The 16,757-nt window shown below is 37.9% G+C and overlaps 1 protein-coding gene across 10 annotated transcripts in view; it reads left to right on the forward strand.

Annotated features, from left to right (window-relative positions):
* The window catches only part of LOC117394649 (FH1/FH2 domain-containing protein 3-like), a 262,112-nt gene that overhangs the window by 141,856 nt on the left and 103,499 nt on the right, over positions 1-16,757 (forward strand). For all 10 annotated transcript variants that reach the window (XM_059012819.1, XM_059012820.1, XM_059012823.1 and 7 more), the window contains exon 5: positions 1,067-1,172. In XM_059012819.1, coding sequence (XP_058868802.1) covers positions 1,067-1,172 — 106 coding nt within the window. The remainder of the gene's footprint in view (positions 1-1,066; positions 1,173-16,757) is intronic.

Raw genomic sequence — 16,757 nt, forward strand, 5'->3', positions numbered from 1 at the left:
CATACATACATACATACATACATACATACATACATACATACATACACACACAGACACACACACTGCTCTGCAAAAGTCTTAGACATGTTGCATTTTTCTAATCTGATGCATTATGAGCATCAACAATTTACTCAAAGCCTCCACTAGTGTTTTCTACTATTATAACAACCTTGACTTGCATAAAGAAGGAAAAACATTGAGTGAAATAGCTCGCATCACTTGATTTTCAAGGTGTGGTATCCAAAGCATAATCAAGTACAGAGAAACATTGCTGTCTAGTTTATTTTTTAGGATGTAATTATATCCTACATGGTTATCCCTGAACACGTACTAGGTGGCCTTTTCTTTGACATGAAAGCATCCCGTTACTTGCATTACATGTGTAGCAAGTCCTTTTCAAGCTGCCTGTACACATACCTGAAGGACCACCTCCTACAGCTTAGTGTCTCTTAACACCATCCTAGGAAACTGATTGAGCTACTGTGCAGCCTGATTTTCCCTGAAGGTCATTCATCTAGTGACTATGCCCAACCATGATTAGCTACTGGAACTGACAAGACTCTAGTCAGAATGCAGTTAAGGTAAAGAAAATAGCACAGACAGAAATAAAATCCCACTCTAATCTCAAATTGCAGCCACAGTATAATTTATACTGCAGCAACCCTGTTTGAAATAATTACTTCACTTGCTCCAGTAGATGTCTCTGTTGGATTTGATGTGTCATACCCCCTTCTGTCCTTTTTTTTGGATGCAGAGAAAAACCTTGAGTGAAAATCCATGTAAATTAACGACATTTATGACCCCAGGTTCAAAATGGACAAATTAGGAAATTATAACTCCTTTTTCCTAAGTGTGCACAGGTCAACAACAGCCCAACCTTTTCTCTCTTGTGTAGTGTATTGAGACTTTACACATTCTCATTTGATTCTAATCCAACCCAAAAGTCCAAACTAAACAATGAACAAAAAAAAAATAATACTTTCCTCAAGATTTTGCACTGATGAAGCTATCACTAGTTTTGTTCTGTTCATTTTGTCATTAAATCTTACATGATTTTGTTTTCCAGGACGATAAAGATTTGGTCCATGAATTTGTTGTGGCTGAAGGGCTGACATGTTTGATAAAGGTGGGAGCAGAAGCTGACCAGAACTACCAGAATTACATCCTTAGAGGTATTTGGTTTTTAACACTTAGTTGAAATGCTTGGTTGAGTTAAAGTCTCAGATACTGCCATTTCAGGTGATACATATATAATTATATATTGCTAACACTAGTTTATGGATCTGTTATAAGATGGTATAAACATGATCAACATATAAATGTAAACATGTAAATTGGTTTGGACTATGATATATTGCAATAACCTTTTGCCATGGCCCTTATAGGAGTGGTACCTAAAGCTGGTCCTCAAGGACTATTCCAGTCCAGGTTTTTGTTCCTGTCAAGTCCCAAATGATTTCATTGAACATGCTAATTGTCAATAATTAAGCACCTGGCTGGATTGGAGTACCTCTTGTCCACAGTATCACAGATGTGGGGTTGACTGTTAAATATTAAAGGCACATCCAGTCTATTCCTGGCATACCAGCTGCTTACTTGCATGCATAGTCTGTCAGTGAATACGTGATATTCATACAAGACACACTATTTCCCCACTCACACTTATTAAAGAAACCTTAATCCATTTCTAGAGCCATAATTCCTGACACACTTTTCTACGTCTCAACATGGCATGGAACCCAGACATTCTGTAAACCTTGGTACCATTTTTGACCGTGATTGTTTCAAGGTCACTCTTACAATGAACATGGTTGGTCTGCCATGTCATATAGCAAACATGGTCTGGCATCATTTTACGATGGAAATTTCCTAGTCCTCTGGACCAATGTGGGACAGTTAGCCCTTACATACTGTATCAGTTATATTTGTTTTATTGTCTTCTAGTTAGGTAGGTTATACACACTTCGCTTTGTGCCTGGTGTTACAAGTAATTGCTCCTCTTGTTCCGGTCATTCTTTAATGATCTACATTCCACTCAATACATTTATAACTTCTTATAATACAGTTCTGGACAACAGTTCAGAAATGTGGTAACCTTTAAATATGGGAATACTATATATATATATATATGTATATATATACTATTGTTGCTTTATATTCTTGAAGCCACATTTCCTGTTTACCGTACCATTTGTTATGCTTGGAGGACAAAACATTTTTAAAAGGTCACCTTAATGTTTTATTAATGTTAAAACCTGAGTGCTGAATCCATGCAAATTATTTACAGGTCAAATTAAGTAATGTGATCAGAGGGAGACCTTTGCACTTTTAAATTCAAGTTCATTGTTGTTTTATAGACCGCAGGGGGGCTCAGGTCATGCATGCTTAAACATCTAATAAAAACGCTGGCAGGATGTGGCAGATCATAAAACTAATTTATTTAAAAAAAAATATTGTACTTTTATTAGTGCTTAAAATAATAAAAAAGTGATATTGTGTTTTTTTACAAAAGCATACAAGTTTTGTTATTATAGGGATCACCTCCAAAATTATTGGCACCCTTGATAAAGATGAGCAAAAAAGACTGTATAAAATAAACAACACAGGTAATAAGCTATATTTTATGCTCAAATATATGGGAAAACCATATTCTTTTATTCTAATATAATTGCTCAGAGAAAAAGTTTTTTAATAACAAGTAATAAAAAATGTTCTCAAAAAAGGTGTCAGAATTATTGGCACCCCTAAAGATTCTTATAAATACAATCAAACAAAATTAAATCTGCATTAACATTCTACTTCTTTAAGTTCATCTCAGTCTTAAGGAACTGTATTGTGGCCTTCCATGGCTTCCTGTTTCACTGGGGTATAAAAATGAGGTAACATGCATATGAAATCCATTTGTCATCCATCACCATGGGGAAAGGCAAAGAACTCACAAATGAAAAGAGACAAATGGTTGTTGACCTTCATAAATCAGGCAATGGGTACAAAACAATAGCTAAAAAACTAAATATAACACTTACCACTATTAGGGCAATAATTAAGAAGAGGACGCAAGTGTATCTTGCCCCCACACACTGTGAGGCCGATGGTTCGGGAGGCAAAGGGAAATCCAAGGGCCACAGTTGGAGAATTACAGAACTTGGTTGCATCTTGGGGTCACCAAGTCTCCAAATCTACAATTAGACGCCACCTCCATGCCAATAGGCTATTTGGAAGGGTTGCCAGAAAAAAAGCCTTTATTGAGAGCAACCAACAAACGTAAGCGCCTGGAGTTTGCTAAACGTCATTGGCACTTCGATTGGAACCGGGTGCTATGGTCAGATGAGATGAAAATAGAGCTCTTTGGCCACGCACACCAGTGTAAAATATGGTGGTGGATCTTTGATGTTATGGGGCTGTTTTGCTTCCACTGGTCCTGGGGCCCTTGTTAAGGTCAACGGCATCATGAACTACCCAGTACCAGGACATTTTAGCCAAACACCTCGTTGCCTCTGCCAGGAGGCTGAAACGTGGCCGCAAATGGATCTTCCAGCAAGACAGTGACCCCAAGCACACATCAAAATCCACAAAGAAATGGTTAATTGACCACAAAATCTACATTTTTGCAATGGCCATCTCAGTCTCCGGACTTGAACCCCATTGAAAACCTGTGGTTTCAATTGAAGAGGGCAGTCCATAAGCGCAGACCGAAGGATATCAAGGATCTGGAAAGATGCTGTATGGAGGAATGGTCTAAGATCCCTCCCAATGTGTTCTCCAATCTCATTAAACATTATTGAAAAAGACTCAGTGCCGTTATCCTTGCAAGGGGAGGGTACACAAAGTACTGAAAACAAGGGTGCCAATAATTGTGACACTTCATTTTATTTTGGAAATAAATTTATAATTTGAGAAATGTGTAATTTTGGTTGATATCATTGAATCAATAATAAAGTCAAATATATTCCACATGCTGGAAAATTACAATATAGCTCAGTACTGGTATTATTTATTTCATAACAGTCTTTTTTGCTCATCTTTATCAAGGGTGCCAATAATTTTGGAGGTGACTGTATATATTCTAAGAAGGGCAGTTTAACGCTGGTTTCCCAGGTTTTATTTTTCTTTTTTTTCCTTAAATAAAGGCTTGATGCATTTGTTGGTGTCATTCAGACCGTGGCGTTAAAGGTGAGATGAATAAAGCCACTGTGTTTATATCATTAAAATAGACATTATTAACTGCATTAGGCCAAACAGACTTTTTTTTGTATATTCTTGCTTTAGGAAGACAACATGCAACATTGTACTTAACTGTATCAGCTGTTTTGCTTTACCAATAGCAAATCAGAATGTAATAAGGATTGGTTTAAGCATTCTATTTATTGTATCGCTGACTAAGCAGTCATTGTCCATTGGTGCTAAGAGTTAGCTACTATGGAATTGAGGCTGATGTTAGATTTATGTATCTGCTGGATAGGCAGCAAGACTTTTCGATTGTACTCAGTTCCGACGAACATCTAAGCTGTCAACCCCAGAAGGAGTTTGAACCAGTGACCTCTGTGAATGCATTTCAACCTTATAACAACAAAAGCAGGCTAGCCACTTGGTCATTAAATTAATCACGCTCTTCATAAAGCACACAGTGATGTAGACAGTCTTCCTCATAAGAGCTGCTCTGTGTTTTTGTGCAGCACATTGACACATTTTTTACCATAGTTTTTTTTTTCTTTTTTTTTTCTAGAACTTGTATTAGTCTTTTGTAAATGTTGTTGTATCAGAATTCCAAATGCACAATATAATACATTTTTGGCAAATAATATTGTTGCACAATTAAAGGGACAATTTCATCGCATTGGCCATTTTGAAGATGTAACACCAGAGAGTTAATGAATAGTCATTGAAGGAATTAGGTTGGGAAATTGATACTGTTTAGCAAACAACAAAAACAGGTAGCATGAAATTAGGATTTATCCCTGTGTAAATTAAACTTTGATATTCTACTGTTTTCACTAAGCTTCCTCTGATTGTCTTGGAAGCTCTTTAAATTAACCCCAAATATGTGAACAGAGAACTCACTTTCATATTCTTTGAGTGTTGCAGGTTCAGAACGACTCAGAAAATAAAAACTGCACAATTTTGTATATTTTAATTTATTTTACAACAGTTCGATTAAATGTTGAAATGTTTGGTTGTGTTCTGATAATTTTGCTAGAGATTCTGAACATCTGTATTCCAAAATAGCTTTGGCTTGACTGAATATTGTCACAAAGCCCCGTGAAAAGATGGTGGGAACCTCTACTCCTAAAAGCATTTTGGATATTATTGTCTGACCAGCAGAGCTCCTCTGATCTAAATAGGAGGTCTGTACATTTCTCATTCCATAATCCTTATAAAACCCCTCTTGCGGTTAAAGTGTTTCATTCTTGACTGAGGATTTCCGTTTTTTAAGGTTCATGTATTCGAAAAGGAAATACGATTTAATCACTGCAGACCTCAACAAATGTTTCCTTAAGCAGAGCACTGTGACACCGATTTTGTTAGTTTTTAGTTTTTCACTGTACTGTAAAAAAATGTTTTATTAAGTCATAAGGCCCCATTTCCAAAGCATGGTAACTTTATCTCTTCCTGAATATATTATGAAATCATGTTTTGTGTCAATGTATTTTGATAACACATCAAATATTTGAGAAAAAATATATGAGTGCATTCAAAACTGCTTTTATTAACTCATTAGTGTAACTAACCCATAGGACATTATCTGCTGCTTAAAAAAAAAAAAAAAAAAAAAAAAAGTGGTATCAAAGGGCTCCCGAATGGCGCATCCGGCAAAGACACGCCGCGTGGAGTGTAGGATGCACCCTATAGTCTGGACGTCGCCGGTTCGAGTCCAGGCTATTCCACTGCCGATTATGGACGGGAGCTCCCAGGGGGCGGCACACAATTGGCCAAGCGTCGCCCGGGGGGTGGGGGGGCTTACGTCGGCCTGGGTGTCCTCGGCTCACCGCGCACCAGCGACCCCTGTAGACTGGCCATGCGCCTGCGGGCTTACCTGTAAGCTGCCCAGAGCTGCGTTGTCCTCCAACACTGTAGCTCTGGGTTGGCTGCATGGTGGGCCTGCAGAGTGAAAAGAAGCGGTCAGCTGACGGCACATGCTTTGGAGGAGAGCATGTGTTCGTCTTCGCCGCTCGCGAGTCAGCGCAGGGGTGGTAGCGGTGAGCTGAGCCTAAATACAATTGGACATTTCAAATTGGGACAAAAAACGGGGTACAATTAATTGGGGACTACTAAATTAAAAATAATAATAATATTAATACATTTAAAAAGTTGTACCAAGAAGGTTTTGAAGACTCACAGCCAGGAATGACAGTTTATTTTTACTTTTGAAGTTTTTTTTGTCCCAGTACCCCTGCCCCACCATAGCCTCATATCATTAACATATTTATATAAGTATTTAGCCGTTTCTAGGAAGGTTTGATGGTAAAGCAGTGGGGAGTCAAGTTTTCTAGGTTGTAAGATGAGGAGTGCTGCTCAGACCCCCATGTATGGTGTGATTTACAGGACTCTCCATTCTCTTCCTAATATCAGCCATCGTGACTTGTGCATCGCAGGCAGAGAACAAGACCATAAAAAGCAGCTGACATCACCCAGCAAGCTGGAGTCTAGCTACCTTTTTTAGCAGTTAATGGTAAATACATATATCCTATCTAACTAATCTTGGCATGTAGATATGCTAAACAGCTGTTTTCAATTACAATTTCCTATTACAATTAAAATACCAGCGCTGATAGTGATACCAGTGATCTTGAGCAATAACAACTTTCATCATGCATTAAATTATTTTATTTTATTTTATTTTTTTACATATTGGAGCATCATACAGGATCCGGTGTTAGTCACAGGGAAGAAGGTCTTCTGAAAACGTCCACCTACCAGCGGTTATTTTTACTGACTGTCGCTGTTGTATTCAGTCATTATGGGCCCAGAGGAGGATGATCCTAGCTGGTTGTTAGATTTATTTTCTTCTGATGTTATATAGGGAACTGGAGATTGGGAGTTGCTGCTGTGATTCTCGTTCATGTTAAATTTTACACTAAAATATCACTAATAATTTCTTCACACAGCAGGGTTAGCTGTAGGGACACAATCTTTCTCTGACCTTACATCACACTGTGAGCCAAATATGAAGCCCCGGCTCCTACTTGTAGCAACATGAGGTTACGACTCAAGCTGTTTATAGTGCAGGAAGAAAAATATAAATAACAAAAATGTATCACATTTTAAGTAGCGATATTTTAAAAATAGCTGTATTAGGTTTCATACTTTTATCAGTAAACATATAAACACCTTTAAAAAAATACTTTATAGCATAAATGTGGCGCAAACCTAACACTGCTCATGCCTCAAGACACACCATCCCTACAGTGAAGTATGGTGGTGGCAGCATCATGCTGTGGGCATGCTTCTCATCAGCAGGGACTGGGCATCTTGTTAAAATTGAAGGAAGAATGGATGGAGCAAAATACAGGGAAATACTGCAAGAGAACCTGCTTCAGTCCGCTAAAAAACCGAAGCTTGGGAGGAAATTCACCTTTTAAGCAGGACAATGATCCTAAGCACAAGGCCAAAGCAACATTGGAGTGGCTCAAGAACAAAAAGGTGAATGTCCTACAGTGGCCCAGTCAAAGTCCTGATCTCAATCCCATTGAGAATCTGTGGCACTATTTGAAAATTGCGATCCACAAGCGTCGTCCAACCAACCTGAACAACCTGAACAAATCTGCCAAGAAGAATGGGCCAAAATCACTCCGACACTGTGTGCAAAGCTGGTACATACTTACCCCAAAAGACTTAAAGCTGTTATTGCAGCGAAAGGTGGCTCTACCAAATATTAATGTGTGGGGGTTGAATACTTATGCAAGCAAGATATTTCAGTTTTTTATTTTTCTTAAAAATATTTCCCAACATAAAATCAATGTCACCTTACAATAATTGATTTTGAGTTTCAGTGTTTTAAAATAAAATATCAAACAGAAATATATTACAACATATACATTATAAAATATATGATAATATATTGAGGTTAATATATTATAAAATATATTTCATTTTCATAAGCTTCTTTTTTTTTTTTTTTTTTATAAATTTAGTCGTCGCCAATTATTTTTACCCCGGTTTTCACCCCAATTTAGCATGCCCAATTATTATCTGTATCCCCGGCTCACCGCTCGCAACCCCCCCGCCGACTCAGGAAACGGAGGCTGAAACACGCGTCCTCCGAAACGTGCTCCTTCCAAGCCGTCATTTTTCGCACTGCAGATCCACAGCAATGCTACCAGACCTATAGTGCCGGAGGACAACACAGATCTGGCGGCTCCGCTGCAGTGCCACAGGCGCCCTATCGGCCACAGGGGTCGCTGATGCGCGGTGAGCCATGGATTCCCCTGCCTAAGCCCTCCCTACCCGGGCAGCGCTCAGCCAATTGTGCGCCGCCCCCTAGGAACTCTCGGTCACGGTCAGCTGTGACATAGCCTGGATTCGAACCAGCGATCTCCAGGCTATAGGGCACATCCTGCGAGAAGCGCCTTTACTGGATGCGCCACTCGGGAGCCCTTTTTCATAAGCTTCTTAAAGGGTTGTCTTGATTTTAAGCAATGTTTCTTTGTTTAGGGTAAAGATTTACAATTTAACCCAGTATTCCACACTTTACTTTTAAAGCTGTTGCAATTGAAAACGCCCAGTTCTGTACACTCAGAGAACACTGGTTAATAAAAGGTGTCTATGGGTGAACTGAAGCCACAGTTATATGCAAGCCATATTATCATTTTGAGATATTGCAATAGATATCTCAAAATATTTGAAGATATCTTCAAATATTTAAAGATATCTCTAAAATAATTTAAAGATAACAAAAATAGATATAGCGATATCTTGAAATGTTTTCCAAATATCCTAAAAAGATGGATAAATAAGGTATCTGTAATTCATATTAAGGTAGCTTTAAATAATATGTAAATATTGGATTTTGCTAGCATGGTACACCAAAACTGTCATGATTTAGAAATATCTTAAATGAACAGGAAGTAATTTACAGATATCTCTGAATGACTTCCTGTGAAAATGCTCTTTGTTTTGAACATACTTCCTGTCCATTTAGATATATCTTTAAATACGCAGGAAGTTATTTTGAGATATCTTGAAATGAGGAACTGGAATTATTTAAATAATTATTTTACCATCACATGCTGTCAATCACAGCAAATGGCAAAATAAGACAATTAAATCAAAGCCTGACTTATGCTCCTCATGTTACCTGCAGATGGTACATCTTTTGAGTGACATAGGCCCACATATTTTAGTCGACATTTATCAACAATACACCGCTTTTGACCTGAGAAAGGCTGTTGGACTTGAATAGACCACATATTTCAATCCCAATTGGGCCTATTCCTTTGTATGTACCCTAATAATTACTTTAGTCTGCACACTGCATAACCAACAGGAACTGAAAGAAATATTTCACTGCAGTAAAAGGACCTCTTGAGGCAGGAGCCACAAAATGTATAAAAATAACATTTGAAGTAGAATAAAAAAAAAAAAAAGAAAATACTGTAAACCTTGGTTAAACATTACAAAAGGAAGCAACGGTAAAACAGCTCTCCCTCAGCATTAAAAATAACCTCTTGAGAGTGTTTAGCTACCAGTGTGATATCCTGTATTTAATTATATCACATGCCAGCTCTGACATCAGTTAAACCACCTTGGCTTAAACATAAACTTTCAGGCGATGACTCCAGCCCAGTATTTCAAGTACAGAGGTAACTCACAACAGTTGCGGCAGTTATCAATATTCCCAAATATGAACGTAATGTTCAACTATTCTATACAATCCTAAACCACTGGTTAATTTAAAAAGAGGTCCCTGTGCACGGTCACAGTATCAGCGCTCGTGTTTAAAGTAAAACAAAAGGCAGTGTTTGGTTAGGGTATTGTTTAAGGACCTGGCAATGAAGCCTTCCTGTCTGCTCTGTATTGGCCTGGGAATCCTGGGTTGGTTTCTGACAGGGGTACCTCTGCTGCGAAACACTTACTATACAAATATTTCCACATTGTCTGTGGCAAACGACCAGTCTGGGGGGAAATAGTGAAAATATGAATCATTGCTCGACAAACAAGGATTAAAATTCTTTCCACATAATGCGTTAGGTGAAAGATAGCAGATACAGTTGAAGAGGGAGCCGTCTTCTTTGTTATCTTCAGGGCAAGAGGGAAAACCACCTGGCTTCCCCCTGTACTCCTCAAGAAATGGTACAATACTTAGTCCTCTCAACTTGGTCAAGAGAAAGGGAACAAAGTGTACATTATCGTAAATTGACCTGGTCTGTATTACCCAATAAAGATTAGTTTTGAGTATGAGTCACTTAAAGAATTGCCATATATTTTGTACTTGTTTACTTCTGATAAATATGTTTTTGAAGAATCTATTAGTGATTCAGCAATACTAGAACTAGAGTCAATGGAATGTAATCATGACTCATCTTTTTGCAACAGGGAAATGGTTAAAAAAAAATGTAAATGCAAAAGTAGAACACCACGGTGTGGAGAATCTAGTAAAACGTATAACCTGTTACTGATTACTTGTATGAGCCGGATCTGCAAATGTACTGAATGGAATTTCCCATTATGTTGCATGGAAAAAACATTTAGGACAAAGTGGCAATTACCAGTCTTACAAAAATAAATTGCAATTCTTTTTTTTTTTTATGACAGAGAATTTTGAAAATCAGATCCATATGTTCATATGGAAACTGACTTAGACAAAGTGCCACAGGACATCCCAATTACTGAATCGAAATTGAGCCTGTGCCCACATACCAGTTCTCAACAAGCGAGTGACATCTATCTGCTGTATCAAGAGTAGTTACTATTAGACTGCCTTGTGTTCAGACTAGTTCACTGGAGACGTGGCTTTTACACACAGAAACATTACTGTTAGTGCTGGATGTCTATTATTAGATCTATTATAATGTGTAATTTCCTTGGTACCTCCTGGGATGTTTGACAAAAATATTGATTGCTATCGATTAGGTACCCATGAAAATAACCACTTCCACGGTATTTTGTAAGTGTTATGCATTTCTCAAACGTGACGTTTTGAGAAAGAAGATTGTATTTAAAACATGATACCTAGTAATCTATGCAATGGAAAAGTAAGCTCTATTTCCAAGCCTTACTTAGTAGTCTTGCACTTCCTTGGTTGGTTATTGACTGATGTGCTTTGCAGCCAGTGGCATTGTCACCCGGATGGCTTGTGGTTGACGTCAGACCAGGAAATAGACAGACTCAGCACTACTAGTGAAGTTTTTATTGAAAATAAAAGGTTTGAACAAACAGAAACAAAACACTGAACCCAAATCAAAATGGGACGATGGCCAAAAAAAAAATATTTATAACTTAAACAAGTAGTGTGTTGGTGTAAAACCAGCACGGGTAGCAATTGTTTCTATTTTTATAAATCTTACTGTTTCTCTCTCTCGTTCCTCCTCTAAACCATCCAACCCCGAGTGAGAGAGTAGGCAGCTGTGCCTGGGCTCGATTGCTTGTTAATCATTCAATCAGACCCAGGCACAGTGTGCACGTAAACTACTTTGGCAGGGAAGTCAATCAGTTCTTCCCTGCCGACCTTAAACACCTGTGCACAAATACATACATTTTAAACACTAATAACACCACACCCCATGCACCAATACATACATACATGTTAAGTAATAATAACGCAAATACAAAATATGCACAGGGGCGGAGTATACCACGCCATAGGCATGCTTTGGCCCCAAAGACACTGCTGAGGTGAAATTACCTAGGAAGTGAAATAGTAACCTGAAAATAAGGCAAGCAAACTGAAAACTCTCTTTAGCCTACTGCAGTTTGGGTAGCAGATATCTTGATTACAAGATGTATTTTTTTTTTCAAATGGCACATTTGAGACCTATATAGTGAATACAAGCTCAAGCAATTAAGATTTATAGAATTAGTTGGTTAGCTATGACCACTTTAAGAGAGACATTGAAATTGCAAATGGCTAACCAACACATTATCTTTTACAATGTATTTTAAATGAACACCTTTGCTGAGATGAGGTGTTTGCCCCTCAGGATCTTTATATCTTTATCTTTATAAAATATTGTTCAGCTATTGTAGATTTTATATTACTGTCCTAATAATAATGTATGCCTAAAGACTCAGACAAGTCCAGTTGGTTAAAAAAAAATAATAATTCCACACACATCAGCCATTTTCACAGCTTTTAGCGACAGTCATTACATATTTATTGTATTTTATTAAGTTGTGTATGATTAACATGTTAACATGTCTGAAAGGGCCATGCTAAGTGCTTCTCAGGAGGCCTGAAATGTTTCCCTCCAGTATTACTTAATAAAGTAAAAAGGAAATTTAGGAAATGAGTACAGTTCCTTCTAGCAGGATTTATTTGACTTTGCTTTCATCTCCAGTGAAGAGTGTCTGCTCTGACGATTTCCCTCCAAACAGAGCTCAGATTGAGCTGGCCCAGACACAACAAGCCCAATGCTTAGTCTAACGTGGGGCTCTGGAACATGTTTCTCCTGAGCTACGTGTGGTGCTTCTTCCAGCCACGTTGTGCCTCTTCAGCCTCTGTGGGAGATCCTGAGAGATGGACAGCCAGGAGAAGAGAAGTGCTTTTGTGAGGCAAGAATGTACCTATTAAAGCAAGGCGGAAATATATCATGGGAGAAATGAAAATAGTAAACACACAAGTTATGCCTTTCAAGGCTCTTTAATATACTCTGTCTTTTGGTTAAATACAGTTCCTGACAACAATTCTGAAGTACTGTATATCCAATACAAATCAGAGAGCGCATTCATGAAAATAAGAAGGAATAAAGCACTAGTGTACAGCAGCAATTAAATTAAAGGCCACACAGTTTGAAGAGCACATCTCTGCTCAGTCAGAGAAAAACGCAGATTGTGTGATTGCTTTAATTTATCTTAATGATATTAGTAGGGTGATACAGCTTATGATGGCGGTCGTCTACACTTTGCTGTGGTATTTTTAAACACACTTGGTAATAACAAAGTTTGAGAACAGTGGGAGACATGCAGATGATAGCACTTCAAGTTTTATAGAGATATATTACAAATTGATATATCAGACCACTGTTTAAACTTATGGTATTAGATATACAGTGCATTATTATTTATCTTTGGGCTGCGTATGTTGGCTCCACTGAACATTTAATCCTACAAGTGTCTGGTAAGACCTCAAGAGTACAATGTATCAAAGAAAATGGGAAGATGCCAGTCTGTGTCTGTAAACAGTCTGCCCTATTCGTAGAGCACTAGCACACCAACAAATTCTTATACAGTATCCTGGGAGACAGTCAGCATGGTTTTAGGAAAGGGAGATCGTGTCTAACTAACCTGCTTGATTTTTTTGAATATGCAACATCGACAATTGATAATTGCAAAGCATATGACATGGTTTATTATATAGGGCAGCAGTGTGGAGTAGTGGTTAGGGCGCTGGACTCCAGACCGGAGGGTCATGGGTTCAATCCCCAGTGGGGGACACTGCTGTTGTATCCTTGAGCAAGGTACTTTACCTAAAATTGCTCCAGTAAAAACCCAACTGTATAAATGGGTAATTGTATGTAAAAAATAATGTGTAAAAAAATAATGTGATATCTTGTAACAATTGTAAGTCGCCCTGGATAAGGGCGTCTGCTAATAAATAAATAATAATAATAATAATAATTTAGATTTCCAGAAAACTTTTGACAAAGTCCTGCATGAAAGATAAATTCTCAGACTGAATGCAGTAGGGATTCAAGGAAATGCATGCACATGGATTAGGGAGTGGTTAACATATAGAAAACAAAAAGTACTGATTAGAGGAGAAACCTCAAAATGAAGCAAGGTAACCAGTGGTGTACCACAGGGATCAGTATTAGGTCCTCTGCTCTTCCTAATTTACGTTAATGACTTAGATTCTGGTATAGTAAGCAAACTTGTTAAATTTGCAGACGACACAAAAGTAGGAGGAGTGGCAAACACTGTTGCAGCAGCACAGGTCATTCAAAATGATCTAGACAGCATTGCATGGCAAATTACATGTAATAAAGAAATGTGTAAGGTACTGCATGCAGGCAATACAAATGTCTATTATAAATACCATATGGGAAATTGAAGAAGGAATCTATGAAAAAGATCTAGGGGTTTATGTTGACTCATAAATGTCTTCATCTAGACAACGTGGAGAAGCTATAAAAAAGGCCAACAAAATGCTTGAATATATAGTGAAAAGTGTTGACTTTAAATCAAGGGAAGTAATGCTAAAACTTTACAATGCATTAGTAAGACCTCATGTAGAATATTGTGTTCAGTTCTGGTCACCTTGCTACAAAAAGGATATTGCTGCTGCAGAAAGAGTGCAAAGAAGAGCAACCAGAATTATCCCGGGTTTAAAAGGTGTGTCTTATGCAGACAGGCTAAAAGAATTGAATTTATTCAGTCTTGAACAAAGAAGACTACGCGGGAATCTGAATCAAGCATTCAAAATCCTAAAAGGTATAGACAATATCGACCCAGGGGACCTTTTCGACGTGAAAAAAGAAACAAGGACCATGGGTCACAAATGGAGATTAGATAAAGGGGCATTCAGAACTGAAAATAGGAGGCACTTTTTTTACACAGAGAATTGTGGGAGTCTGGAACCAACTCCCCAGTAATGTTGTTGAAGCTGACACCCTGGGATCCTTCAAGAAGCTGCTTGATGAGATTCTGGGATCAATAAGCTGCTAACAACCAAACGAGCAAGATGGGCCGAATGGCCTCCTCTCATTTGTAACCTTTCTTATGTTCTTCTTATGTTCTTAAATGCATTACAGTCCTGCACATTGAAAGCATACTAGCCATGCATGTAGCTGTTAAGCAGCCTAGAGTGAGAGAGAGAGAGGTAGAGTAAAATTGCAGTCAACTCATCGCTGAAGTGTTTTTTAAGATGGCTGGTCTTCTGAGTTTTAATTACTGACTACATCAAATATTATTTTTCAGTGGCAGGGATACAACCTAGCTGAAGGTCCATGTATTAAAGTACCTCTCTATGCAGTGTTTAAGGTACCTAGCCACAGCAAGAACTGAATAACTCAAATTGCAATGTAAGGCTTGGGTTTTTCCATTTATGTTTTATTATGGCAGAGACAGTCAAGAACACAAAAGTATGTTTTGTCCACAAAGGGTCATCTTCACTGTTTTCTTTAAACTTTCAAAAAGTGTGACTTACCAAATAATTGCACTGATGGCTTCAAGTGTAGCTTACTGTAAACCCATCTGGTATTTTATAAGAGATTGTATGATTGTTTCAACTATGGATATAAATCTACTGAGATAAAGATTGCTTGAAATATTTATACAAAGTGGCGAATTCAGAATTGTTTGTAAGGTTATTCATCAAGCATAGCAAATGGTTCAGGTAATACTACCTTAAAATATTTAAATTCTTAGTTCTGCTATAGGGATTACATATTCTTTGACTTTAACCAATATAGCAAATGTCATAAATAAAAAAAACATGCCACAATTAGGTGATGAATAGTGTAGCATTGCCTAGCTTCAGTATAACGGTATGTTCTTTCACAAAATAGTACCAGGCTTATAGCAAACAGACAAAGGAAAATTGAAAATGAACAAAGCTTTAATTATTAAATAAATGAAATGAGATCTTGCCACTCAGAGTTGAGTATATTAGCTCTGTTACATATTGTGAATGACAAATAGCTGCTGTTAGCGTTGACCGTATATGATTTCAGCATATGGCAAGCCTGACTCCCCTACCATCCTCTATGGGACTATAATACTTTACTGCAGCTCTGCTTACAGTTTATTTTACAAGGCTACAAAATGTCATGCAATTACAATCCTCCAATGGCTTTTTTGCAGGGGGGCAAGAAAGCTAGACTTCTAACATTTAACCGCACCGTTTGTTTCCATTTCCATTGCGTTAAACTTTCCAGTAAAGTTGTGGCAAGCCGTCTGTCTTTTACTGTGAGTAAGTGTTTTATAATTTATGGGTCCAAAGAGTTTTTACACACAGACCATATTCACTGTTTTTGGTATTGTATTGTCTTCAGGTATGTGGTTCAGTTCCATAATACAATATTCACCATTCAACCTCCTGTTGTGTTTTGGATGTGGGCTTTGTTTAATTGATTTTGCTCTTTGCTCCATTTACTGTATTAAGCGTTACCATACGTGTTTCATATATTAACAATCAGAGAGCAGTATATTAAACTGCCTGAACACTTGCTGACTATATATTTCTTGCTACTTACTGTGGCTCATGTTTTCATCCACTTGGTCATTATTTAATAGAGTTATTGCTGACAAAATAATATCACTGCAATGAATCCTTCAGAGAGCTCCTTCATTTTGCTATCTGCAGCATTAAAAGTTCACTGGCTGACTTTCAAACCAAAAGAAGGGATTAGGTTGTATTAAGGGGGACGGGGGGATGGGGGGGACGGGGGCCTTCTTTTGATGTTTGATGGCATTCCACATGACAGTCAATTCAACTGAACCCAAGCGGCCCCACTTCCCCCACAACCTTTCTTCTGTGCAGACTGAAATTCACACCACTACTAACTGCAAACATACAGTAAGCATTTTAATCTGCTTTACATCGATGTACAGTAGTATTAGGTTTCAGTATGAAGAATATACAAGTCCACTTGAAAAAGGAG

This window comes from Acipenser ruthenus, chromosome 3 (genome assembly GCF_902713425.1).
Source record: "Acipenser ruthenus chromosome 3, fAciRut3.2 maternal haplotype, whole genome shotgun sequence".
NCBI lineage: Eukaryota > Metazoa > Chordata > Actinopteri > Acipenseriformes > Acipenseridae > Acipenser > Acipenser ruthenus.